The following is a 27,427-nucleotide window of genomic DNA, read 5'->3' as shown; positions in this document are numbered from 1 at the left end:
AGAATCTTCTCTTTTTCTTTAATAAAAGCAAGATATACAAACAAGTCTTATAGTAACAGGTAACACAAATCGTCATACACAACTATATATTACATGCTGTAATCAGCAAACATTTATAGAATAGGACAGCAAATTTTGCTAGAGAATCCCTGTAACTTCAAGTGACAATTTATCTTCTCCTTTTCACATTAGGATCGTATCTGCAACAGAAAAGAAAATTTGTCACAAATTACTATGGCTCCATGATATTCAAACTTAAGAATGCTATGCAAATGATTTTATTATATATTTATAACAAGGGACTGGGCAGTGTTCATCAGTCCTTTCCCAGACTGCACTTCTGACAACTACAGTTGATAAAATTTGACTGAATGATGCAGAAGTCAGTACTTGTGCACGAACTAAAGATAACACCTTTACCAAAATAAGCTTTCACCACCTTCCTAGCTACTTTAAACCTACTTCATGCATAAGAAAGCTTCTTCAAGCCTGTATGTCTCAATATAAGTTCCACTCGTCACCCTGCCTCCTCCACCCAAAAAAACGGGGGCACAGGGGCAAGGGGTACTGTATATGTGTAACATTTGGCCACAACTCATTCACAGAAAACCTTTCTGTTGCCTTCTGCTCCTACAAAACAATCCCTCGCTTTGTCTTACCTTTCATACAGATTTGGATTGTTTTTTAGTTATTAATAACTATTTTTAAATCCAGAAAGTAGATATCTAAGTTACAGCAATATGCCTACAGTTTGCCGCTGCTTCATACTGTCGTCCTTTGGCTTTCTCTCTCTCCATTTGTGCTTCACCTTCCCTAAATCCTGTGTCACTTCTTTGAAATTCTGATGTGCTTTGTATTCATGCATGAATAACTTACGGACACAACTGAATGATCAGGCAGTTTTACTTCCACTAATTCTGATCTCATTCATCGCTTTTTTTTTTTGCTTAGACAGGAAAATGTCCCAACTTGTGAGCCAAGTTACATCACCACATAACTACAAAGGTATTAGAAGTTGCTGCCATGCAGCTCAGACTTCTGGCAAAAACGAAGTGTGTGATTTTTGAAAGCAATGCTTTATTATTTATTAACTGTTTGTTAACAGCACAAGCTGTTAAAGCAGTAAGGTTCTCTGAGTGGTTTGTACACGTTGATATGACACGCAATATGATATCTCTTTGATTTGGACAAATACATGCTTCTTTACCATCCATATACATTTTTCTACTGTAATACACAATTTTTAGTGTTTGTCAAATTCATGGCAGGTCAGAAGTCACATAGTAGTTGCTAGTTTCTTTACATAAAAACAAAGAAAATAATGAAACCTTTGCTAACCAAAATGCAGTCCTTATGCTCGGTCTCGTAGCATTTCTTTGATTTTATTGCTATAGCATTGTTACAAATCAATTCTAACATTTACGGATGTCCTGGACACCAAACACTATTGGAGGGGGGAGGGCAGCGAGGGGGTAGAACACACAAGCTGAGGAGAGATGGGGGATGATGCATGGAACTCTACCATCGGGACACCACCAACAGCTTCAACCCTGTCTGACTGTCTACAGAGAAGCTGACACTGACGGTCATGAACAACTTTCTATTTAATCCCCCAGCTCACCTCCAGCCATTTCTCATGTTAAATGAAACCTGGATGATGTTTTACAGACAGAAAGAAATCAACCAGTATTATCTGAGAAAGTAAAAAAACCATACAGTGCCTGTGGCCTGAAACGTAAAGCGATCTACAAGGAGTCCACTACTTTAAGTGAATGTACAAAGAAATGAAATACCTTGCTGGGAATAGGGAATGAAGGGCTGTTAGCAAGCATTATCCATTTATTTCCAGTCTTAATAGAGAGTATGGTAGTTCCTTCCCTTCCTCCTCTATCTCTGAACGTACTGAATTAGCAGTACTTGAAGGTACAGCTTTTCTTTCCAACACATCTTTACCTTGGAGCATGACTGTTTCTAATTTCATCTTCAAATGCAGTTTTCATGGGAAATTGCAGCTGCTAACATTAGCATCACATCAAGTAGTTTTAGTCAGGATTAAGGACAAAATTAGAAGTAGGTTATGATCTGCTGAACGTTAAACTATGTGTTTTAATATTTTTGACTATGGAAACTTCTGTACTTACAAATACCCTAAATAAATCGGAGCTGAGGTCAAAATTTTTCTACGCATAAATGCATGTGAATTATTTAAGTTTCCGCTGCTGTGTTTTGAAAAGCTGGAATTAATCAAGATATTTTGGACCACTTAATCTTCTAGCAGAGCAATCAAGCTGCACCGTAACTTTTTATAAATATCTTCATAATTGTTATGCATTTAAAAGCTGCATTGCAGACGTAAATCCGGATAAAGCGGCAAACTTGGCCTAGAATTTCTTTTTTTTTTATTGGAAAGTAGTTAAAAATCATTGAAACAGGATTATGGTTGGAAGTAACTGGACAAAAAATCAACTGAGTAAGATGATTTTCCCTGCTCTTTCAAAAGAGAGATGAGAGAAAGTGGTAAGACAACTGAAATGAGGGTTAATAAAATTACACTTTGGAGATAAATGTAATGAAATATGACAAAAATCATAGAAAACATAGCCTTTTTTTAAAATTTTTAAATTGCGTGAGTCATAATCTCAAAGATCAAAAAAGAAAGTCCTGCCAATCACTTTTTTTCACAGAACTAGCATTCTGTTGCTTTAGCTCCCTCAACACAAGGACATGCAAGGAACATGGCCAGTATGAAAGAAGTTACAAACTCCAGAGCTTTTTCTTAGGAATTCAGATGACTGACTTAAGTGTAACATCAAACCACTCCCTCGTGCTAGCAAACCCTAATGGCACAGAGCCTGACCCTGGAAATCTCTTCCAGCCTTTGTGAACAAACTGGCTTACGCGTGAGACAGGAAAGAGCAACATTTCTGCTTGAGAATGTTCTTATTAAAAAACTTATAGCAGGTCTGAATGAAATTGGAAGCTTAAGGCATAAAAAAAATCCTTATGAAAGTCACACTGGGTACATTCCAGACACGGGAATACATGAAATCTTTAATAATAATAGTCTAAGAAGTAGTCTTTTGCAAAATCGGCATTTGTGCAAAAAAGATGTGATGCAAAATAAACACCTTTTGTAAATATGAACATAAAACTCTTACCTAAAGAGATCATCAGCAAGTGATTCTTCTCTTGCACGTCGATTCTGTTCCTGACAAGATAAGATTTTTTCAATAACTGATGTTAGGGATGAAAGTAATGAACAATATGGAAGAACAACATATTCCTTCACTAATAAAATTTTTCCCTGAAAACAGAAATTTTCTCTAAGTACTCACAATCGATGTACATTCCTAATGGATGATGTATTTCGTTAGTCAAACCTGGCTACTGCTACTAACGGATTAGTATTCTCCTATATTATTATTCTCCTATGAAGAAAGGCTGAGTGAGCTGGGGCTGCTCAGCCTAAAGAAGAGAACACTCTAGGATGACCTTATTGCAGCATTTCAGTAATTAAAGGGGGCTTATTAAAAAGATGGAGAGCAACTTTTTGCACAGTCTGATAATGACAGGACAAGGGGGGATGGTTTTAAACTAAAAGAGGGGGGATTTAGATTAGAGGTTAGAAGGACATTCTTCACTCAGAGGGTGGTGAGCCATTCTATGATTAGTTTGTGCAAGTTTTAAGTTTTTGTCAGAAGTTTTGTTTGTAAGTATTATAGAAATAGTGAAAATTTTGTATGATTATTGGTGTATAAAAAGGATTTTAATTGGCATTCTCTACACTCAGGGACGAAAAAGGAGATAATTAAAAAGTGTTGAGGGCATCAGGCTGTGGAAACAAAATACAGCTCATCAGCAAATATTTTTAATGAAAATACTGGAAGATCAAAGTGCAACAGAACTGCTACAATAAAATATAAAACTTTTACATAAGAAGGGGAAGATTTTCGTAATAGAAAAAGGCATAGAACTTCTCAGTATCTCTCCCAGTATACCACAAGAGAATTTTACTCAAGTATTTTCTGTTCTTACCAAGAGAACAGAATGTCAATTGCACTGTGTAACAATTTGAGAATGGGTTATATAAAAAGTCCTTCCTACGTGTGTCACATTTGTAAAAGTCACAAGTTTCCATAATGCTTATTTTGCTTATTAAAAACAAAAGAAGATCACTCTCTTTAAGGTTACTGATTTTGCTTTAAATCATTATTACTGATTATTTGAATTTTGAAATGTAAACTGAATTCAAATAATCAGGAAAAAAAAAAAAGAGCCTTACCACCGACCTCTGGCTTTCAGTAACTTTTCTAATGCATATGTTCCTATAAGCACGTGTAATAGCTAATTGGAAGAGGTTTTATTTCAAAACTAAAATTCTGAATTATTTCAGAAATGACCACAGGTTGTCATGACCACTTAAAGAAATCAAGTTTTGGTATTGTTCTTCTTTGAAAAAAATTCCTTACCTCCAATTCTTCTCTTAACCAGTCCTCTAGCTCTGAACTCTTTCTAGCATGGTGAGCAACCAAATCTGATCCTCCAATAATGTACGGAAGTTGTCCTGCCCCTGGATAACTGACCTATTAGACAATACATTCTTACAGTTAAGATACAAGGCAAGCACAATACAAGAAAAAGGTCTGTTTTAAAAATTCATATATCAGCGGTGAAAGTCAGTCTTTCTTTGAATAACAATTATCAGATGATATTTAAATGAGACTGAAGTGAAAAAAGTATTTATAAAAAGCTATTAAGTCCCTCCTTTTACCAGAGAAACAAAAAAAGGTGATGAGTTCTATATGCTAAATAAATGTGACAGTATTAAATGAAGTCTGAAAACATTACAAACTGATCTTTACTGATAGATTCTATTTTACATCAAAATGCATAAACATCTATTACAAAAAGTTGAAAAAAACATTTTATATTTGGGATAGTATTCTATCTAAAATGACTGCACACTCCTAGAAAACTGGAAGTTGCATTATCTGAATAATGTTCTCTATATTATAGTGAAATGCACTTCTAATAATCTTATACCATATATATGTTTTTTTGTTTGTTTGGTTGTTTTTTTTTAATATGAGCTGAAGTGGTACTTTTACACTGAACACTGTGGATTTTCTTAAGTTATCCTCAGGACCCAAGCAAGCAATAATCTCAGTTTTTTAAGATATTATTTTTAGTTTAATTTTGAAATCCAAATTTTATTACATAAAATTCAAGATCCAGAATCAGCATATGCTCTTTATAGATCTTTGGAGACGTTGAAATGCAAGTTTTTGGAAGCATGAAGTGAAGTCACACTTTTAACGAGATTATGATAGGCATCACTTAATGACATATTCCAACCAGCAGCTTGGAATAAGAGACTACAAGTATCTAAAGAATCTGGTATGAGGTAAGCCTTTGTCAGCCTGGTACTCTTTGGTCAGTTAGAAAAATATTTGTAAACAATATAGTAAAATATTGGAATCGTTTCTTTCTCTAGCTACTATTAATGTAGAAATATATTATGAAATATATTAAAAAAATACTAAGGAAATACTTTGAAATATTTTAAACAGTGCCATCTTGTGACCATTTGAAATACATACCTTTTTGAACTTTTTGAAATTTTTCTGTCCCCCGCAGCTCGTATTGCCAATAAGCTGACTGTTCTGTCTTGGATGGCTGACAACCAAGGATCTAAACTCAGTCAAGAGAAGTCTGCTAGGAAGACTGCTGGAGTCATCTTCAATTTTGTTGTGGTCTTTCTGAGGGAAGAAAAAGGATGGAGCACTTCAAGTATATGAACAGACATAGAGCACACCTAGTAGTGTAAGCTTCAGAGAAAGAAACAGTAGTGAGTGCAGCTGAGGGCCAGGAGAAGCAGCAGCAGTGCTACAAGACAAGATGGATGTACTTCTCAGCCTCCTTATACATTATCATTAGAGCTGGGTGCTCACTATTTTTTTTTCTTTCATATTTATATCCATTGAAAGTACAGGATTATTAAAAACTGCAGTAATAATCATGAGGACGGTGTACCTCATTACACTAGAATTTTACTTCATGATAAAGCTCCATGTAAAAAAAAAACCATATATATATGTATATATTCTTTTTTTGCAATGAAGGTATTATCTAAGAATTACTTCTCACCTCCCTGTCACTCTGCCTTTTATTTGGATTAATTTAACCAGCATTGCTTATTCTAATAGAAACTCAAAGACTAAGCTGAACATCTTCAGCTCCATTCTAGCCTACAGATTCATCGTTTAGACCAACTTTGTAGCTATAAACTAGATCTGAGAAATGAAGCAACTTTAACTTGTACACGGGAACACTGTACACGTCTGCATGCAAATCTGCATGCATACTTTGCAGCTTGGGGGTTAGATCTATGTGAATTAAAAAGGAAAATATGGAGGACAAGCACACAGATTTAAACTATCTTCAAGGACAGCTCCAGCCCTGACAAAGTACCAGTATTTTATATTAAAGTGCAAACTAGAAGTCCCTTAATCTGAGCTGACGCTGCACTCTGGTACACCTGCACAGCATTCCCTCTTCTTGGTTTGTATTTTTTACGCAATGTTTGTTCACGCAAAAAACATTTATCCTGTTCCTTGTGAACTGGCTACACTCTCCTTCCTCTATTCAGAAGCATCCCATTTCAGTTTCATTTAGCCTTGTCTCCTCTCTGCCTCACTGCCATTCCCAGCTATTCTCTCCTCCTTCCTTAATTCATCATCCCTTAGTCATCTCACCTGTAACACGAAGTTAGTATGCTATTTACTATTGATCAGTGTATGTTACATCTATTTCCCCCATAGTCCATCTCTTCTGCTCTAGGTGTAATCTCCTCAGAGCAGCCAAAGAGATCGCATTCTTATCCGGTCTTTAAGTACTTACCTAACAAAAACATCAGCACTGGCATTAGCCACATTGCAGAGTTAATACAACTGCATTAGTTTCTGCAGTCTCAATCATCTTAAGTGTCCATAAAAAATAGCTTTACACAAACACGTAGATAAACTACAGTTCTGTCTTTATACAATCAAGAAGCTAGACTGCACTATTCAAATTTACACGATTATTTTAAGGGGATCTATTTTTACACCTTCTTTACCCCAAAATATGATTTGCAAATATTATGTCCTTAAAAGCAAAGTTTTGGTGCACTTTCTTAATGATTCTCAAGGTTTGCTGTTCAAACTTACAATTGGTTTCTTACCAAGACTGGAGGAGATTCTTGCTTGATCTCACTTTTCTTTTCTAGAGTTAGAACTGATCCAACTTCATCTTCTCTCTGTTGATTAACGATTGAGATTAAATGAAAATTATGATGGCAATTACATAAAATCACTTTCTGCTCTTTCCTGTGGAACAAGCATTTTCAGATCAATACAAATACAGAGACAGAAAATTAACTGACTACACTATATATAAAAATTAAAAATACTGTCTTGCAAACTCTAGTTACTCAATTATGCATTTTACTCTTACAGCATGTAAACACTGCCTATACTGTATATAAATTGGCTGGACAGTAAGCTTTAATAGAAGTATTTTTAAATAGAAGAAAAATGAGTCTCTTCTCTCTTATTCCCTTTTGTGTTGTTGATTTTTTTTTTACTTGTTACTTTGCTAGGGTTCTCAACATTGTTGTCCTCTACAAATCTGTATGTTTTTTTTGTTGTTGTTGTTCTTTTTTTTTTTCCAATAAAGTGGCTACTGTTAACTCAAAATCCATTGTTTTCTTCGTTTCTCTTAAAAATTGCCTTAGTCTCAAACAGAGAAATAATCAAGAAAACTAATTACAAGCTACTCTATGACTAAAGTATGCATCTGCTCCCTTCCTCTTTAGTCTCTGTCTAGTCTAACTGGTTTCTGCTCTTTACAGTGGAATAAGCATTTTCAAAATCAATATAAATATTTAGACAGAAAATGATCTGCAACATACTTTTAAAATTAACATGTTTTTTAGATTAAAGTTACAGTCTGCAGGGTACATCAATTTACAAACTGGTGAATGAATATGAAATCAGAATATTTAAGCTATGATAAAGCTGTATAAATCTGAAGCCAAAAACTTTGGAGCTTCAGGAATTGAAGTTTGGCATCTGGTTACAGCATACTAGTATAAGCCAAATTTTGCTTCCTGGCTCTTCGCTTTTTTTCAAGTGGTATGTTTTCAAGAGTTCTTAGTAACTCTCTAAAGTGAATGCTTCATTAGATAGCAATGTTAGCTAATAAAGTTACAGTGTCTGCCCAACAAAGTCAAACTTACAGAGATGGCATATAAAAGAATATATTCAAAAAAAAATCCTCTCTAAAATATTATTTTACTAAGAAAGAATTCCTTCATCAACAAGACCTATTTGCAAAGAGGAAAATGAAAACAAAACTTTTAATATCAAAGAATCATTAAGGTTGGAAAAGACCTCCAAGATCATCTGGTCCAACCGTCCCCCTACCACTATACGCATGTATGTTTGAGCAAGAATTATCAATTTACCCCTGTGTTAGCTCTATTCAAATAAACCAATGCGCTGAAATAAAGGCTATGATTGCTCAAAAATAAAAGTTCTTCACTGATTTTGTAGGTTTCTAAAAACTAAAATAAAATAGAAACCATTAAAAAAAAAAAGCCTTCTTCCACAATAGGTACAACAGTGTTTTACATCCTGATGATTTTCATCCATGTTGGCCTGACAAGAAAGATTTTGTTTTTGTTTAATATTAGGAATTTAATTTTTCACGTAAGTTCTGTCCTTTTCAAATGCCAAGTGAAATTCAGCCCATCCATAGCTGACCAGAGGTTCTGTCTATGCAGTTTAGTGGTACTATTTATTTATCTTTAAATGAACATTAGTGATTTGAATTGCCTCATACACGAATTTTGAAGATCTTCCATATGATACATCTAGAGATTCTAACTTGAAAGATGTTGGAAACTACTCTGGGTATTCAATGGAAGAGGTCACGTTAAGGTTTCTTCAGGAAATTCATTACATAAATGTAATTGAGTATTATTTTAGCATATATATTAGCATTATAATTACACAACAATGTACAATATTAGAAGTTATTCTTGGACCATGGAGAAATTCTGCTGTCCTACTTGCACTATTTCAAAGAAAAAGAGAGGAAAAATGTCAGAATAGAGGCAGTTTTTAATTCACAAAGAAACAATGCTGTGAAAGAAAAACAAACAAACAAAAACATTTAAACGGGTGTAACACTGCAATGTATGAGGAACTTTCTTCATTCTTAAAAAAGCTATTGCATCCCTCGAATACATTTGTAAACTTCGAGACCAGACACATGAGAAGAACATAACTCACCAACGTTTCATTCTCCTCTTTTTGCTTTGCATTTACTTCTTCAATTCTGCTTCCTTTGGCTTCCAGACATCTTTTTTTTCGTATATTGCCTTGAGATTCCTGGTCTTGATTTGCCGTTTGCTTTTTCCAGTCTAGGTCTCTGCTTTCAAATACGATTTCTAGTGTCTCTATATTTTCAGATAAATCATCTAACTCCTTTCTTTTCTTTGGTGCAGGATTTTCACTAGAAGTAATTTTAGTGTCAGTTTTATCACTTGCTAGTTCATTACTTTCCCTCGTCAGCTGGATGTTATTTTCCTTTTGATGCTGTTCTTCATTTTTCCACACTGACGAAGCTGTGGATTCAACATGCTTGGAAACAGGCGATGACCTTTCCTCCAGTTTTGCTAGTTTGGGGACAGATGTTTCTCCTCCTTCTTCATCTCTTTCTCTTAACCATAAAGTAATTACGAAATGAAGAAATTACAAAAACGTCTTTGAATATGATTAGCTGCATCAGCAATACAACAGCTTCCTGGGGTTTCAATGACGGCATTGTGAAATTTGTACATAAATACCCTTGAAAAACGGCTTTCCCTTTTCAGAAGCTGATCTAAAAATTACCTTTTTATTAGCTTCGTTTTGAATAACATGTACATCGATGGAGCTAAAATAATTTTCCAGAAACAGCATTATCTTAAAAATAAGGGACATAATGTCAAGAACATTTCAACTTACCTTTTCCTAGCTACTTGGAAGTAATTTGTAATCGAGTTAGACTGCTGACGTGGAGTGGACTCTCTAGGTTTACTGACTTCTGAAATTTTAGATGGAGAGGGAGGATGACTTTTTTGACTAAGTGTAGATGTTCTATTCACTCTAGATATCAGTGTTCCTGCATTCACATTGCCACTTGTGCTAGGGTTCTCCTTCACAGGGGGTACATCCTGGAAAGCTACTTTTTCTCTTCTGTTCGTCTTGGAAGTCTTCTCTATCTCCATACTACAGCAGAGAGGAAAAAAATAGTAGGTGAACACACAAGAAGTTACTAAGGAGATACACTGTTGTAGAATATCACTTTTAAAAAGCTGAGCTGTACTCGAATGTACTTACAAGCAATGTACATGTGCTAACAACAGAAATTGTAAAATCTGCCACAATAAATACATTTTCATAACCATGAAATGGCTTCAAAATTTGAATACAGTCAAGATAGTCAAGTCAGATATGCAGTAACTACATTTGTGTCTAAAAAGAGTCAGAGGTCCTGTGACGTATTGCTATCTACCACTAAGCAGAAATTAGGTTACTGCAGACAACCGACAGCAATTTGTTAAGTGCAGTTTCAAATGCTGTATTTCTTTGTCCACTGCAATGATGCAGTTCCTCTGCCACAAGAGTACTTTATTTGTAACTAGTAGCTTAGAAACTATTTCCATGCATACTTTACCGTGTCTGCTCTTCTATTTCTGTATCAGCTACATATAGCGTACTGGTATCTGCAGCAGTTGGCATTATGGTTTCATCCACAGCCAAACTCTGAGAAATGGCTGGCCCTATTCCTGATGCAGAAGTACTTCTAGTTACAGCTGCAAGATCAACACAAGAGAAGAATTAAAAGGTTAATAACCAGTCTGCTTTCCTATGCATGTATTATCACACTACCACCACTGGTAACTGATCGGGTGAGATTTTTTGTAAAATTGTGTTAATGCAGTTTTCATCAAAAAATTACATGGATTTAGTAATTTAAAAACAAAACAAAACACAACCACCAAACAAAAAACAAGCTGAAGGAACCAGGTTCTAAATGACCAAATTCTGGGGTTGTTTTAGTTAAACATCCTGCTGAATTAAGTTACGGAATTTTGCTTAAATAAAAATGAAGCACCATGGGAAGTTACTTATTAATATGGTCATAATGTAATTTATAGATCATGTAATACACATGCAAAACTGTCAGAGCACAAAATCCACGATCTGTTTTACGTTTAGTGTTTTATCATCATCTGTTAACCTGGGGTCATTATACTACACATTACCCCTAATAATACAAAACCACCATTATAAAAAAAATCTTAGAATAAATGCCTTCTACGGCCAAATTCTCATAGTCCTTATAGTGAGGGGACTGCCTTAAACACTGTTTGCTGCTTAGTCTAGTCACTTGCATTAATGCTCTACAGAACAGAAAGAACATACACAATTCTATATTGTTTGCCTTTTCACTTCTCTTTGTCTTACAGATTGTCTTCTCTAAGTCAAAGGATACTAAGGCTATTTTAACATATAAGTCTCATAAAATCTATGACAGCATATCCTTTCAGATAACCCATTCTTTATACATTCATTTTTTTTTTTTCACACCACTGTAACCTATAGAGGAATAACCAACCTACAGAGTCACCCAGGTCTCCTTGAGCTACCACATCTGACATGATCTTACATGATTACTACAACTTGTATGTCCAAGGTAACAGTATCTCACTATTTATTGTTGAGACAAGATTGGAGGAAGAAGTCTTGCTTACAATCCCTTTGATTTGCAACACATACATGGAAGTTTTTGATAATCTCCGAACACCAGAACTGATTCCCTCTTGACAAATAAACTGCAAACATAGCTATCTTAAAAGACTGATGTTCTATCTTTCAATGTAAATTAATCAGGCAATTTAATTTTTATCTAATGGAATTATTGAGACAGGAAAACAACAGTCAGCATTCCTAATTTATTCAGCTGTCTACAGGGTTAATATCTTTAAATTTAACCTGAGAACCTATTTTTACTGCTGTTGTATTAGCAAATACAAGTTATGTTTCAAGACAAAACATGGTATGTCCAACCCCAAACTATTACTTTAGCAAATGTGGCAATGCTGTCTCGTTGGTTACTTTATGATTAGGTTTGATTTTGAAGTGGGAGCGTGTGGTGAGAGTTTCCCCAAGGCAAATTCTTTTGTGCGCAATGAAAGCAAGTCTTTACAAATCAAGTTGGTTCTTATTCTCTCCAATTTTTAATGTAGATCTATTATCTTGTTACCCCAGTCTTTTCATACAAGATAGAATAGGTTGGAATTCACAACTACTATATACATATTGGTTTAGCAGCCACTAAAACCGCGAACTTCAAGACTGTTTATAAACACGTTTCCTTTAAACTGAGTCTGGTTTTTACACTAATTTTAGATCTGTTACTTTTTTATTTACATTTATATGTCAGTTTTCAATGTAGTTTACTGGAAACTATTTAAAAAAATACCTTTTCAAACCTGCATATAATTTTCAGTGTCATTCTATTTTAGTGGTCTTACAAAACAGAAGAACCTTAGCATTATTAGCTGATGCCGTGTACAAAAAAAAACCAAACCAAACAAAAAAAAAAACAGCCTCTTTATTGCTGTTAAATTATTACTACCCTTCTTCCAATTACCTTTGTTACCAGGCTGCTTTTTAGGGTTGCAGTATGTTTCTGTAGACCTGAAGATTACCGCCAATCCGATTTCTGCTTCGGGAATAGCCCTGAGATCATTACTGTTAACACAAAAATGAAACCAACACAAATAGTTAAAAAAAAAAAAAAAAAAAAGTCTTTCAGTACAGTTTCAAAGATGAAGAGCACAGATATGTCAAGGTACAAAAAATTTCAGTCCACGTTATTATTTTCCACAATATGGCAAGTCAGCATAACTATCCATTATCATATCCACGTCCAGTACATACAGACCTCCATGTTTCCTGCTCCCGTAGCCCCAGTCTAGTTCCAGTAACATGGCTAAGGCATCTCCCCACCCGATCTCTGGGAATTTAACTGACTGTGGTGTACCTCTGATGTATGTGAATGGAAAAGTGACTTCAAAGACTTGAGTCACTCCTTTTACAGGAGTTACCAGCACACACACACACGCAGTACATGGCTGTACTGCAGCCATGAAAATAACGGGAATACAATTGTTTTCTCTGTTTAGCAACGAAATTCATGGGGACTAGGTTTAACTACCCTGTTAAGGGTTGGGATTGAGTTTTTTACAATGTTATAATGACCAGTGTTATACGGAACACAAACTGCTTTTCACAAACTTGATATTCAAGTAGTTAGACAGCAATGAGCTGTATGTCCTCAAAGTGCTATTTCATGTTTTCCATGAAATAAATATGATTTTTAAAAAATCAAAGATTATCTATCCCCCATTTTTAGAATATTTTTAACTCATTTTAAATAGAAGAAAGAGCTCTTGCTTTCTGTAATTTCAAATCAATTCAGTAACAGTGAGTTAAAGAAAGAACCCCTCCAAAAACCTCAAATCCTCGAAGAACTGCCAAGTCCTTTCTTTCCTATTTCAAGAAATTTTACTTACTGTGCTACGTACTTAAAACAATTAAGAAAATGTCCCCCTTCTAAACACCCTACTGCTTCAATATGTATGCAAATATGACTAAATCAGTGCAGAAATTCTGCAATTACCCTACCACTGTACAAGAGAACAATGATTCACCTTTGCAAAACATTCAGAACGGAATCAGTCCAGTTTCTCATGGACTCAGATCCTAGGATCTGGGAGTTTGTCAACCCAACATCGACAACACAAACTTCAGGAGAAACCAGTGAAGAAGTTTCTTTTCTTCCCTCCGTCATCAACTTTGCTTCGCCTCCTCCAAGAACAACAGCCGGACCCAGTTTCTTGTACTAAGAAAAAATGCAAATAAAAATATCTGAAAATATTTATTTAGAAATATGCTAACCTACTAGCACAATACTTATCATTCATAGATTAATGCAGAAGTGATGGGTTCTGTTTCTACCCCTGTATTTCATCTTGCTTAGGCCACTGTTTTGTGAAAAGATAAATATAATGAAATCTTTCTCTCCTGATGAACCGAGAATGAGTCTGAATTCAGAGAGAACACAATACGTGCTTAGCTGTCCCTGCAACACCTTTGCAGTGTAAAGCTCAATTACCTGCTTGGCAGTTAGAAATACAAAAGTTTTTCCAAAGAATATTCTTTTCCTTTCTTGGTGCTCTGATAAATCCAGGTTTTCAGTACCAATGGAAGGCTCATCAACTGGAGGATAAAAACTGCAAGAACAGAAGATTAAAGTTACAAAATTGAGTTACGTATCAGTACTGATTGATAGTCCTTTCTACTGTAGGGAGAAGCTATGAGTTAAAACACTGCACTGCTTTGTTTCTGTTTAAACTATTTACATAAATATTTCTTCAAGAGATTAAGAGGAAACAATCTCTCACTTCTCAGTATCTAAGCTTAGACCACGACTTTCTAACTCAGTTAACTAAAAGAACAATGCTTTTAGGAGTGTACTCAACCTTCCGATTTTAAACATCCACCCTCCAGACATCCACACTCTCCACTAACTACACTGACAAACAAGACTGCAATCTCATTACCTTAGCAGGGGACTTCACACAAAAACAGATGTCTTGCTTGCTCTAGCCTTCATGTTGGGACAGCCACCCCAGTTCCCTTGTATTGGATCAATTGCACTCTGCCACACTAGATGACAGCCTACTAATCTGAAAGAAAGTAAGTACGCTTTTCTTGGTGGTGGCACTGAGAACTGAACTGATTCAGTCTGCAGCTTCTCAAACTTTTTGTCTGAAAATAACCAGAAGGGTTGTTGGGGAACAGATTATATAGAAGTGAAACCCTAATCTTAAATTCAAATTTTTGTGTCCTGTGATCTCTGCTTCAGTTAACAGCAGCATACACACATCAGAAAAAGCCTCTAAGACAACCTTTTACTGATAATGTCACAACAGTATTTATCGACTCTTGGAGCCACACATTCACTCCTGCAGCAGACCCAAGAGATCAAGGTGAAGGCATGTGCTGGAAAGGAGGTGAGAAAAAAAGATGCTGAAATGCCAAAAACTGGTTTAACAACCCAAGAAATTACATATGTACATGTATTCATACATACAGATATATGTTGATTTTTTTTTCTTATTAATGCAAAGATTAGCAGGTTCTAAGCAGGAAATAAACTCCACAAAATGCTGAAATACTAAAGTTCCTGAAAAAAATTATGCATTTTTTATATAAGTAATTTCACTATCTGTAAACATAAAAAGTCTCCTCGGATACTGATAATATTCACGTAAGTAAAGCTGAACACAAGAATAAGCCCATGTTCAAATATGTAATTCAATGATGATAGGCTAGAGCGTACTAAAATAATTACAGTCAATTCTAAATCATCTTTGTTCTTTTGCATTCTTCTCAATCAATTCCTAAAGCTTGATGGACACAACTGACTAACATGAAATTCAGGTTTCAAAAAAGTTTTTGACAAATGTCAGTGACTGTTCAAGGTTTGTTTACAGAAATATTGTTCAACTACTTCATTTGAAGGTGAAATAGATAAATTCCACTGATTTGAAGAAATAGGGCACCTCAGATTCTAGTTACCAGGCCAGAGGGCTTCAGATACTGAGTCCCGTAATAATAGTTATTAACCTGGGAAAAGGTTATTACAGGCAAAAGGATATTACAGGCGAAAGTCATCTTTAAAAATCAAAGAATGAGTAAAAAGGGAGAAAAAGCAGTTCCATTACTTCATATTATTTCATATAGGGCTGTACTTATGCAGTCATTAGTGAACTCTTCAGGCATTTTTTTTCCTTCCACAGGTTATCAGAGATTACCAGAAGACTGGTGTAATGTAGTGTCATAATAATAAAACAATAAAAAGCCTCAAGTAAGAAGCCACACTGATAATGTGAACTGCAGGTTTGCAATTCTGTGAAGTCTTGATATAAACCAAAGAGCTTTAACGCTTTTGAACTTTACAATTTCCCCAACACTAGGATTTGGAGGGGGGATCAACTCTACAGTACTAATCAACGCTTAATTGTCACTCTGCATCACCACACTAACAAGCCTTTCTCCTTTCAGATCCGAACTATTACTGCACGAAGTTGTTTAGTGTCACGTGGATGTACCAGCTCTTGCTACGCTGCACAATGCAGATATTCTCGATGAAGGTTAAAAGCATTTTTAGAAAACTGAATACAAACAGCTGCTACGTAAATTTTGAATATCTTCTCACAAGCTACATCTTAAAAGATCACCTATTTAAAATACTGCAATTATTTTAAAGATAGATCTCACCAGCTGTCTCGTTTAGCTTGACACAGAACTCTCTCTTTGAAAGCTAAATAATGGATACATTGCTAGTGTCAATCCCATTTAGTGAGCTCAACTCCTCTGGGGGTCTTAACAGTTAACAAAAAAGTTAAAAAAAAGGGAAACATATCCATTAGATTCTATTTTACAGAGCATTTAACAGCTCAATTATGCTGTCATTTCCCTATTAAAAGAATGGACAACATGCACCCTGGTGCCAAGAGCCCCAACCACTATTTGTTTGTTACTCTAACAGACAGTAACAGCAGCCTTACAGCATGGTAACATTAGATCAAGCATATTTCAGATTGCACATCCAACTGCTTCCTTTCTATGGCCTGCACTACCTCTACTTTTTAGATCTGCCAGAAAATCTTGCTCAGTATTCCAGAGAGGATTCTCAACAATTTCTGTTTAGCTTTCTCACGATTGTAGAACGATGTAAAAGTATAAACAGACGGAAAAGTTATAATTCATGAAGTTTCCCCCTTTCTTTTGTAGCTGCAGACCACTTTACACCACTCTTAAGATGACCTACTTGATCTATTCCATAAACCTCTGCAAATGTAAAACGGTATCTTGAAACTGAGGAGTATTTGTTACCCATTGCTCCAGGTCAGCACCTGCATTGTTCTAACATGGCACTGCCATGATCTGTGACACGTATTTACCACATAACATGCAGGTTATTGCAAATATCTGCAGCCCTGCTTCCATTACCATCTGCACATCGCTAAGGTGCTGTCTGTTTATTTAGTTTCCTTTTTCCCCCCGTCATTTAAAGTCTTCTACCAATGACTATCAGACCCACTGACGAAAATAAATGAAATCCCTATGTCATGACATAGATGTATGCATGTATATCAGTATATATGTAGAATCACAGAATGCTTTGGGATGAAGGGACCTTAAAGATCATCTAGTTTCAACCCCTCTGCAGGGACACCTCCCACCAGACCAGGTTGCCCAAAGCCCCATCCAGCCTGGCCTTGGACACTTCCTGGGACGGGGCATCCACAGCTTCTCCGGGCAGCCTATGACGGTGCCTTACTGCCCTCTACGTAAAGAATTTCTTCCAAATATCTAATCTAAATCTTCCCTTTTTTCATTTAAAGCCATTCCCCTTGTCCTATCCCTACACCCCCTGACAAAGAGTCCCTCCCCAGCTTTCCCGTAAGCCCCTTTAGGCACTGGAAGGCCACTGTGAAGTCTGCCCAGGGCCTTCTCTTCTCCAGGCTGAACAACCCCAACTCCCTCAGCCTGGCTTCACAGGAGAGGTGCTCCAGCCCTCTGAGCATCTTTGTGGCTTCCTCTGGACTCTCTCCAGCAGACCCATGTCTTTCTTGTGCTGGGGGCCTCGGAGCTGAACGCAGGCTCCAGGTGGGGTCTCACAAGAGCAGAGCAGAGGGGGACAATCACCTCCCTTGCCCTGCTGGCCACGCTGCTTTTGGTGCAGCCCAGGACACGGTTGGCTTTCTGGGCTGCAAGTGCACGTTGCCAGCTCATGTTGAGCTTCTTGTCAACCAACGCCCCAAAGCAACAACGTGACTCCTATTTTTTTTCCACCGCTTATTTCCCCCAACTGCAACGTCTGGTTTCCAGTATCCACACCAGATTAAAACAATACATTCAGAAAAATCATGACTTGAACGTCTTTAAAGTAACTTAACTTCACAAATTGTTCACCCTGGTAACTGACAATAAAGTTCTACAAGTTTTGATGTTTTTTTTTTTTCAAATACCAAGTATTCTTACCATTTCTGTTCATTACGTATTTTATTTTGTATGCTTTGGAAGACAGTCTGAAAAGTGTAAGTGACAAAGAAACAGTACCCATAGAATTTACCTTTTGAAAATACACACAATGCAAATTGCTGTCCTGCGTAAATCATGTGTTCATACTTTAAAAAAAAAAAACTCTCCTTTTTCAAGGTCAAAATAATAGCAATACAGGCACAGGTGAAATTTTCCCGTATAATAATGGGATTATTTTATGCTTTTCTGTGTGGCAAAAATGACCAAAAGGGCTATTCTACCATACTTATTTATTCCAAATTAAAAATACTCTTTTCCTATTACTTTAACAATATTTTCTTCTCCTATAGTGAAGACCTGTTTGTGTTACTTTCACTTCATCTCTCAAGAGAAAACAAAAAAAAATCTGTTATTTCAGGAAATTTAACAGTCAGGCTAACTTTGTTTTAAACAAAGCTTGCAAGCGCTTTTTTCCACATGACAAGTGATAGGAAGCAAGCAAATGGTCTCAAGTTGCACCAGGAAGATTTAGATTGAACATTAGGAAAAATTTCTTCATAGAGGAAGTGGTCAAGCATTCCAACAGGCTGCCCAGAGAGGTAGCAGGGTCCCCATCCCTAGAGGTATTTAAGAGACAAGTGGACGTGGCACTGAGGGACATGGTTTAGTGATAAGACTTGGCAGGTCAGGTTGATGGTTGGATTTGATGCTCTTCAAGGTCTTTTCCAACCTAAATGTTTCTATGATTCTATGAATAAACTCAAAAACTAACCATGCACTGGGAAAATACATTTTCATAATGAAGTGAGGTTGATATAGTTTATACAAATCTAATTTTCTTCATTTTAATATATCAACTCCCAAAAGAGTTTTGACGTTGCATCAAACATATCATCATAAGGATTGCTGTACCAACCTCTGAAAACAAGTTCCTATCCAGAGCTAGTAACATCTCTAGATGTATTATCAATTTCGAGAGCTCATTTTATAGCTCTAGGGGTGAGAGCAAGAAAATTGCCTGAAGATTAAAATGTGTTTCATGTTAGGCATTCTTCCACAAATAAAGTTAATGTAATTCACGTATTCTGTCAAGTCTGAACAGATGAATGTGCAGTTATTTGATAATCTAGCTTCCATAAATTTAATTCTGTGACATTTAAAACATGATACTTACCTTTCAGGAGTTGGCAACTGTTGCCTGGACTGAACAGCTTTGATTAATTCTTCAAAAAACTCTGGTTTTATAATTGGTCGTCCACAAATCAAGGCACATATAGTCTGAAAAGAAGGAAAATAAGTATTTAACATACAGAAAAAATACAGCTAGAATATGGTCCAACTGACTTGAGCTCTGTAATATCTTAGATGTGGAAAACATCGCACAAATACAACTGTACTTGATTTTACTATGGAAAAAAATGGATAGTTTTACTTCTAACAGCACAGTTTTTAGTTGCTATCCTGACCAAAGTTATGAAAATGTGTAAGGTAGCCGATGAAAATCAATGACAGTCTTCAAAAGAAGAACTAAAGCTCCAATACACAAAGCAATGACACTATGAGGTGTGGTATTATTTTTTGAGTGGTCAGTTGTTTTTTTTGCCACTGAAAAGGCTTGTGCAAGCCTTGAAAAATAACATTTAAAAATCACAGAGTGGCTAAATAAGCATTCGGTTTGTACAATTATATTGAATATAGTCAAGTGGAAGTTAAAAAGGCTACAAATTCTTCCTAAATAAAGTACATTTCCACTAAACTATCTGAAAGTTAACATAAAAAATGAAAAGGAAGACACTGACAAGGATGATGAAAGCAAATAAAAATTCCGTCCTTCATTTAAAAATGGAAAACACCAGCAGAAATGAAAGAACAGCATACATCAAAACTCTACACTAGGCAAATACTTAGAATGGTAATTAAAAGAAGAGTAAAATCTAAGCAAATACTGTCTGACTAGACATTTATTTTACACAAGTAGAACCGTGTTACCTTTAGTGCTTCTGTTAACTTGGATATGAAGTTCCATAGTCGAAAAGTAAACAGTTGTGTGGGTTCTCACCAAAACAAAGTGATTTTTTTTTTTTTTAACCATCCCAGTACTTCTCAGCAGCCTCAACTAGACTGATGCTAGTTTAGTTTAGTTCTGATCCAAATTACTGTGTGGATGCATGAAAGGCAGAACAGGAAAGCTAGAACAGGAGAGGGAGCTGGAGGATAGTGGGAGGAGACTCAACACTAACATCTTACTCAGGGATCGTGGAACTGAAGGATAGAGAAACTTAACTAAGTAGTACAAGAGAGAACTAGCAAAAACAACAACAAGAACACAAAACCACAAAACAAGCAACCATGCATACAAAAGAAACGACCTACCAAACAAAAAAGCCATCTTTTTTAACAATGGATTGACTTTTCCACAAACATTATGGCAACACTAAGAGGGAAAAAACAAACAAGCAAACAAACAAAAAAAACATTTTTCTTTATTTCTCTTAGTTTTCAAATACAACTTTTTCCCCTTTCCATTTTTATTTCATTTTAATATGGTATTTTGGCTTTTAAGCTGAGAATAAAAGCTTCTCTATCAAAGCTTTCACCAAGGCTACCATAGCTTCTCTATCCATCCTTTTCCCACTCCCTCCTTTATCTAAACAACTTTTTCAACTTTTTTCATTTTCTCTCCCTCCAACATATACCTTTCGAAGTTTGGAAAAGGAGGAGTTTAAAAAGAAGAGAAGGAAGACTTTACAGAGAAAGAATTTGTCTAGGTAAAGCCAAACAAAGCTCTGCCACAATCTTGACCACATCTAGAATTTAATTCACATTCATAGAAAAATTGCAGAGCAGTTCCATCAATATGCGAACGCTCAACATACCTTAACAGTAACTTTTACTGATGCCATTACAAGGTAAGTACACTCTTTCGTCCATTCATTCACTACAAGACCTCCCAGGAGCTGGATGGCTTGATTTAACTCTGTTTTCTGAGCAGCATCTAAACACGAGGAGCAGACAACCAAAGACTCATACTCCACTCTGCAAAGAACAAATGAAAGAGAATTGCTTTGGTAACTTTGGTGAAGCACTATAATGAAAAAAGCTGTCTTAACAATCATGTTCATCTCACAGAGAATTCTGAAAACCTAAAAAAAAAATGACCCTGTTAGTTTTATACAGATAAAGACTGCTTTAAAATATCCTGAAAATATATATATACTATCTTTCATTCAGAAAAATTAACATTTTGATTTCATGTTTGAAACGTTTCTAAGGACTATTTGGTCTCAAGAATGAGCAGAGACACCGATTAGAATCTGCTTCAAGAAGGTTTAAAATTAGGAAATACTAGAAGAAATTCAGCATGGGCTTTCAAATGCAAAAGGTATGCTCAACAGAACAGTCCGTGAACAGATTGATATTTAAAAGACATGAGTTTTGCAGAATGCAAGCTCAGGTAACTTTTTTTCTAAGACTGCCCTTACACTTGACCATACACCTAGTTAAATCTGTGGATTGCCCACAGTGCATTACAGTATGCCAAATCATATGATTTGACTTGGTTTAGTCTATAAAGGAGAAAGAAATTTACATAACCTTTCTGGTACAAAATTCACGATGTATCTGGGCCTATGACATAAACATACCTGACAAGTGGTACAGGAGCTATCTAAAATACCCAGAATAATTTATTGTAACAAGGCGTGGAGAATGCTGTTTTTACTGCCAAATAATATCAATAACAGCGACAAAATTAAGAGTAAAATTTAAGGAACAAAGACAACTTCTGGTTAATTTAATGTTGGTTCTGAAGGTCATTAGAATTGGTTTTATCTGCCCGTCTCTGTACCTGCAGGAGCACTTTATATGCTCGCATGGATAGCACTGGCTACGACATTAAATTTGAAAAAATGAGCAAGTTGTACTCCCTTAAGAGAAGCATATATTACAGCAACAAGCATTCAATGGTTGGTTCTGCGCAAAGCACTATCCAGCCATCTCAGTTCTTTTCTCATTACATTATCAATAGCTAACAAGGGCTCGGCTGAACTGTATACCTACTTTAAACTTTCCTTCCTCCTTTAGAACCATTTAGCTTTTAGCATTTTCTCAACTAAAATTTTGTTCTTTACTTAGGAAAGCCTGAAAGCACTTATGGTACATGACACATCTTCTAAATGCCAATGCTAAACTATAAATAGTTTTAATTCCTTAATTTATAATAATGAATCGTTATTATAAAAATATGTATTCAGTTAGGGTTTCAGTAACAGGCTGTGGAACACGGACAAATATTGTTCATCTCTTTTGCTTTCTAAAAACTTTTTAAACATTTAACATCATTTACATTTCTTTATTGTACTATTTCTTGCCAAGTTCTGTGATGTGCTAAAATAAAATACTCTTTTTAAAAGCTTCATTTTTTTTTACTTAGTATTTTATAATCAGCCTAAGTACTTCTTCTTACCTAAACTTGCTGTTAAAGACTCCAAAATTGACTCTGTCACCAGACTGCAAAGGCCTTGAAGATCCATTCATTTTTGATCCATTAACAAATGTACCATACTTGGAGGTATCTCTTATTGTTAATGTAGGGACTGGAACAGACTGGCTCTGAAAACAAACATAAATAAGCCTTGACCGTTTATCAGAAACAGGTTACATGAAAGAAATTCCATCTGATTTGTCTTCAAATTTCTGTCCACAGAAACTGCAACATGTAAATGACAGTAAAATGCTGCTTGCTAATTCTCCTTGGGACGTTTTTAATTTTCCGCAGTCCCCTAAGCAAATGCAAAATTAATGATGTGGAATGAAACGTGAACTCCAGAACCTAGCCTGCAATGATAAAACTGCAGCACTTTCCAGACCCATGACTTCTTTGTCTAAAACTTGTCTATGCAATGAAATGTAATAACATAATTTTCCTGCTGTGAATATTTTAATAAAAATTCCTAATCTATTTTCACTCTGGGATAAAAGGAATGCCCAGACAGGAGCCTGGAACAGACGATTTATGCCACTGAATTTCTCAAAACAGACAAGCACCCCAGAAAAAAATATAAATAAATAAAAATTCAAGATTAAGGAAAGAAGGTGGCCAGTGGTTCTACTCCAGCTGTATTGCCATGGCAAACTGAGCTGTCAACACAGTGTATTTTTAACACAGTAAAATGCTGGCAACTTACCTGGGTCGTTTCAGGATGACTTACTGTCAGAACCGCATGACTTCGACTGATGGATTGATCATCCTGAATTAAAATTGCACAGTTTCTGCGTCCAACAACATAATCTGTACCAACTAAAAGCCGATACGGCTCCCCTGAAAATAAAAAAAGAGACAGAAAAATATAAATTTACAAAAAACTCCAAAGCACCCAATGTACTTCAGAATAATTCAGAAATTTCTAACCCTTAAACTTGTCATACATGATTTAATAGGCTGATGAGAATCACACATTTAGTTTATGGCCAACATCTGTTTCTTCCTCTCCCCCTTGCTATGTCCATTATAAAAGGATGCATTTCATGATACACAAAGCAGTTACAGAAGTGGTGGTATACTTTTTTCAAGGACAATATGTTTTTACTAGTGTGTTATTTATTTTCTGTTGTTTTACTTCATAAAAGAAGTACACAGTACACAAATCCTACAGGTACATAACTTATTTACTAACTTATTATCAGAATAAAATGCCTCCCTAACAGATGCTGGAAGATTTGCAATGTAAACCAAACTGATACTTAGCATGTTCTGTCTCTGACCTATGCTTAGCTCATTCTTGGTATTTGTGAGCTAGATCACACTGCAGCTTAACAGTGCATGGCTTGACTGTGTCCAAAAGGTGTAGGTCACCTGCTAGTCAGTGGTGAACCAGCAATTTTTATTCATGAAAATGAATGAATTAGAGACTAAATGTTAGTTATCAACTGTGGACAAATACTTTTCAAATACAAACAGTGCAGAACTGATCATCCTGATTACAAACCCAGTAAGAGATCAAACCCTGCTCAATGGGATTACATGCTGCTGCCACCAAGAAGTAAAGCAAACATCCTGAAGTCACTCCTAAAGAATCAGGAAATAAAGAGCAGATGCAGCGGTGACACGAGTGCTCTTTATGAAAAAAAGAGAAAGCATTTCAGTCAAGGAAAAGCTTTTATATTATACGCTACCTATCAGAGTTGATCAATACATCAAAGCTGCAGATAAACTGGAAGAGAGGTAGAGTGACAAGACAGTTTCAAAACCCCGCATGCAAGAAATAACACGAGACTTGGTCCTTGAAACAACACAGCAATCGGGCACCGTTCAGGCAGAGCCTCCGAGGTTGCCTTCTGCCCCTCCGCTCGGCTCTCCGGGTGTCACAGAGCTGCCTTGCTTCAGGGGCAGGAGCGCACCCGGGGCCAGCCCGGAGGCACAAAGCAGCTGCCCCACCGCCACCAAAGCGCCGGCCCTATCCAAAGGAACCGCAGCGGGCCTTCAGGGCTCACGTGCAGAAGGAAGCCCTGCTGGGTACCGCAGCGGAGGCCGAAGGAGCAGCTCCAGACTCCTAAAGGGAACGCCCGGGTCGAGGCCCGCCCGGGACCCCTCGGGCTGCGGGGAGGAAGGGGGGGGCTGCAGCCGCCGTGCCCTCACCTGGTCCCGCGGCGGGCACCAGCTTCCACATCCCGGCGGGGGGCTCCTCCTCGGTGAGGGGCTGCGGTTCGCCGGGCGGCAGGGCCGGGAAGGGGCCGGGACCGCCACCGCCGGCCGCCCGTGTGCCCCGCCTGGCCGCGCCGCGGGCGGGGAGGGCGCCGCACGATGGCGGCGGCAGTGGGCAGGCAGCGCAGCCGGGCGCGGCGCGCAGGCGTGGCGCTGAGGGGAGGCTCCGCAGCCCGGCCCCGCCGCGGACGGCTCACGGATCCGGGCTGCTGCCGCTCAGGAAGCTGAGGCAGGGACCGGTTGCCCCTGTTGGGCTGGAGCGGGGCGGCTGTGACCGGGGCAGGGTGAAGGTGGGCGGCCAGGTGCGGGCGGTGAGGCCCGGGAGGCGCCATGACGGCCGCAGGCCTCCCCCCTGCCCTGCTCTGCTGTAAAGCGTCGGCGTGCCTAGCAGCGGGTCGTGTTTGAAAGGGAAACGGTGACATACAGAAATACAGCTCTTAACTGAAACCTCTGCAACTTATACATTAAAAAAAAAAAAAAGCAACTTACTAGTTTTAAGTAGCAAAAAAATCCCGGGCTCATGGATGGGAATTTTAAGTCCATTAAGCACGTCGTCACTGCAGATGATTTGCAACATCCTTAAACTTTTTATTTTATTTTTATAATTAATCGTTTATTTTTTTTTCACAGGGAACAGACAACAGGTATAGAGAAGCGGTGTGAGCTGTGAACGGTCAAAATACCCGTTTCTCATCGTGCTGGGGAGCTCAAAAGGAGCAGGATGCCAAATCCCCAATGCCCACGGTTATATTGGCCAGTATTTGAAGATAAAATTTCTTCCTACTGGGTAATCACTTCACGTCTTTGGTAATGAGTATTGATAATTGTCATTCATCTTTGCAAAACAGCAAAAGCCTTTTGGTGGGTGCACATAGATAGCAAGTTTTAGCATCAGGAAACTGATGGAGTTGAAATGGGAGAACTTGGGACGATGTTTTTCTAATAGGAAGAGATTAAAACATAAATATGAGATGTAAGTCAGGAATGTTATTTGTGTGTTCAATCTCCCATGTGATTAAGCATTCTTTGTCCTTAAACGTTCACTTAGATACGTTTTCAGATTTTCCCTCCTACATTTCTTCTGAGATAAATGACCACAGTCTCCTTAATCTCTTTTTATGCAAGTTTTCTTCATATTCTTTGCTCGTTTTTTCAGTCACTCACAATTTTACAATTTCAGTTTCACTAGGGTGATCAGAAATTTATAGTGTATCCTAAATAGTACTATATCTCAGCTTTATATAACTACTTAAATGTTCTCTGTATAGTTCATTATCATTATTCTGTGTCTTATTTATCCTATTGGCTTGACTTCTGTGATCACAATCTTATGTGACAAATTGTCATCATAAGAAACTGCCTGAATCCTGTAAACCATATTATAATGTTTATACTTTCCATTTCCCTGCTTTTATCCAATTTCATTTTATTTTCTGCTATTGTGTTTTCCTATTTATTCATATTTACCTTCTAGACTTCTTGAGTTTCTTGCTGTCTCTCTGATCCTGATTGATCTAAGTAACCTCTAATATTTTTTGGTTCTCTACTTGTTCCTTTTTTCAGATCATAAATAAATGATTCATCAGGGTTCCAAACTTAGTTTCCTCAGTAACTATCAGTGCAGAAGGAGGTATTTCAGATATGCATATAGGCTACAGGCTTAATTGAATATAATTCATAAAATAGTGCCACAATTTACCAAGCCTTGTGAAACAGTAAACAAAATACCGAGTTGATCTACCGTTAATTATTTACCCTTAACAGAAGTGTAGATCTGCACCATGCCCATGTCTTAAAGATGCCAATTTTCTCCATGATGATAGTTATCTCTGACTTACGACTTTTTGTTAATAGCTTTTGGTTTCAGAAGTTTCTTGCAGTATTTTTAAACTTTATCATGAGGTGCTAAGTATTTATTTACTTAAGGTAGTTGGAGTGGCACAAAGAGCATAGACATGGAAGTTTACAATGAGGACTCAAGTTTCTGCTGAGCACTACATTCTCACACTTCGCCAAAACCTTGAAAGCCTAAATTATGATTGCTATACATCTATCCATTACCTCTTAGACATTTAGATAAAATATTACTGAGACAATTATCTTTGCGCACAGCTAGTGCTAGTTAGACACTTTCAGATCATACTTTTCTAGGTATTACTGACTTTAATGACTTTTTTCTGCTCACAGATTAATACACTTTACATGTCTCTAGGTTTACAGTCTTAGAGTTTCTCAGGTTACCCCACAAGATTAAAAAAAATAAAAAATCAGATATTTTGGCCCTGTAGTCCTCCTGATTTGCTTTAAACCAGAGACTGGATGCTTGAATATTTCAGATAATCTATTCTTAAACTCTTCCTAAGCTTATAAAGACGTATCTCCCAAACCAAAGTAAGATTTATAAAATGGAATAATAACTTATTATACCAATTTAATTTCCTCATAAAATTCACTTAGATTTTAGATCATGAGACGTGCAGGTGCTAATGTTTTTTTTTTCTTTTAATGT

At 36.8% G+C, this 27,427-nt stretch overlaps 1 protein-coding gene across 1 annotated transcript; it reads right to left on the bottom strand.

The window, feature by feature from the left end:
* NBN (nibrin) lies at nt 1-25,471 on the bottom strand. Its single transcript, XM_083824137.1, has 16 exons — nt 24,853-25,471; nt 23,402-23,535; nt 22,681-22,826; nt 21,092-21,251; nt 19,390-19,493; nt 14,275-14,392; nt 13,811-14,001; nt 12,748-12,848; nt 10,765-10,903; nt 10,053-10,316; nt 9,336-9,765; nt 7,223-7,297; nt 5,601-5,759; nt 4,470-4,583; nt 3,159-3,208; nt 1-200 (listed from the first exon to the last, which is right to left on the bottom strand). Exons 1-16 carry the CDS (start codon nt 24,881-24,883, stop codon nt 170-172), a joined length of 2,247 nt encoding a protein of 748 aa, XP_083680263.1. The 5' UTR covers nt 24,884-25,471; the 3' UTR covers nt 1-169.
* Nucleotides 25,472-27,427: the final 1,956 nt, after the last annotated feature.

This window comes from Anser anser, assembly GCF_964211835.1.
Source record: "Anser anser genome assembly, chromosome: 2".
In the NCBI taxonomy this organism is placed as follows: Eukaryota; Metazoa; Chordata; class Aves; order Anseriformes; family Anatidae; genus Anser; species Anser anser.
Note: the sequence above shows the minus strand (reverse complement) of the source record. Positions and strands in the feature narration are given on the sequence as shown.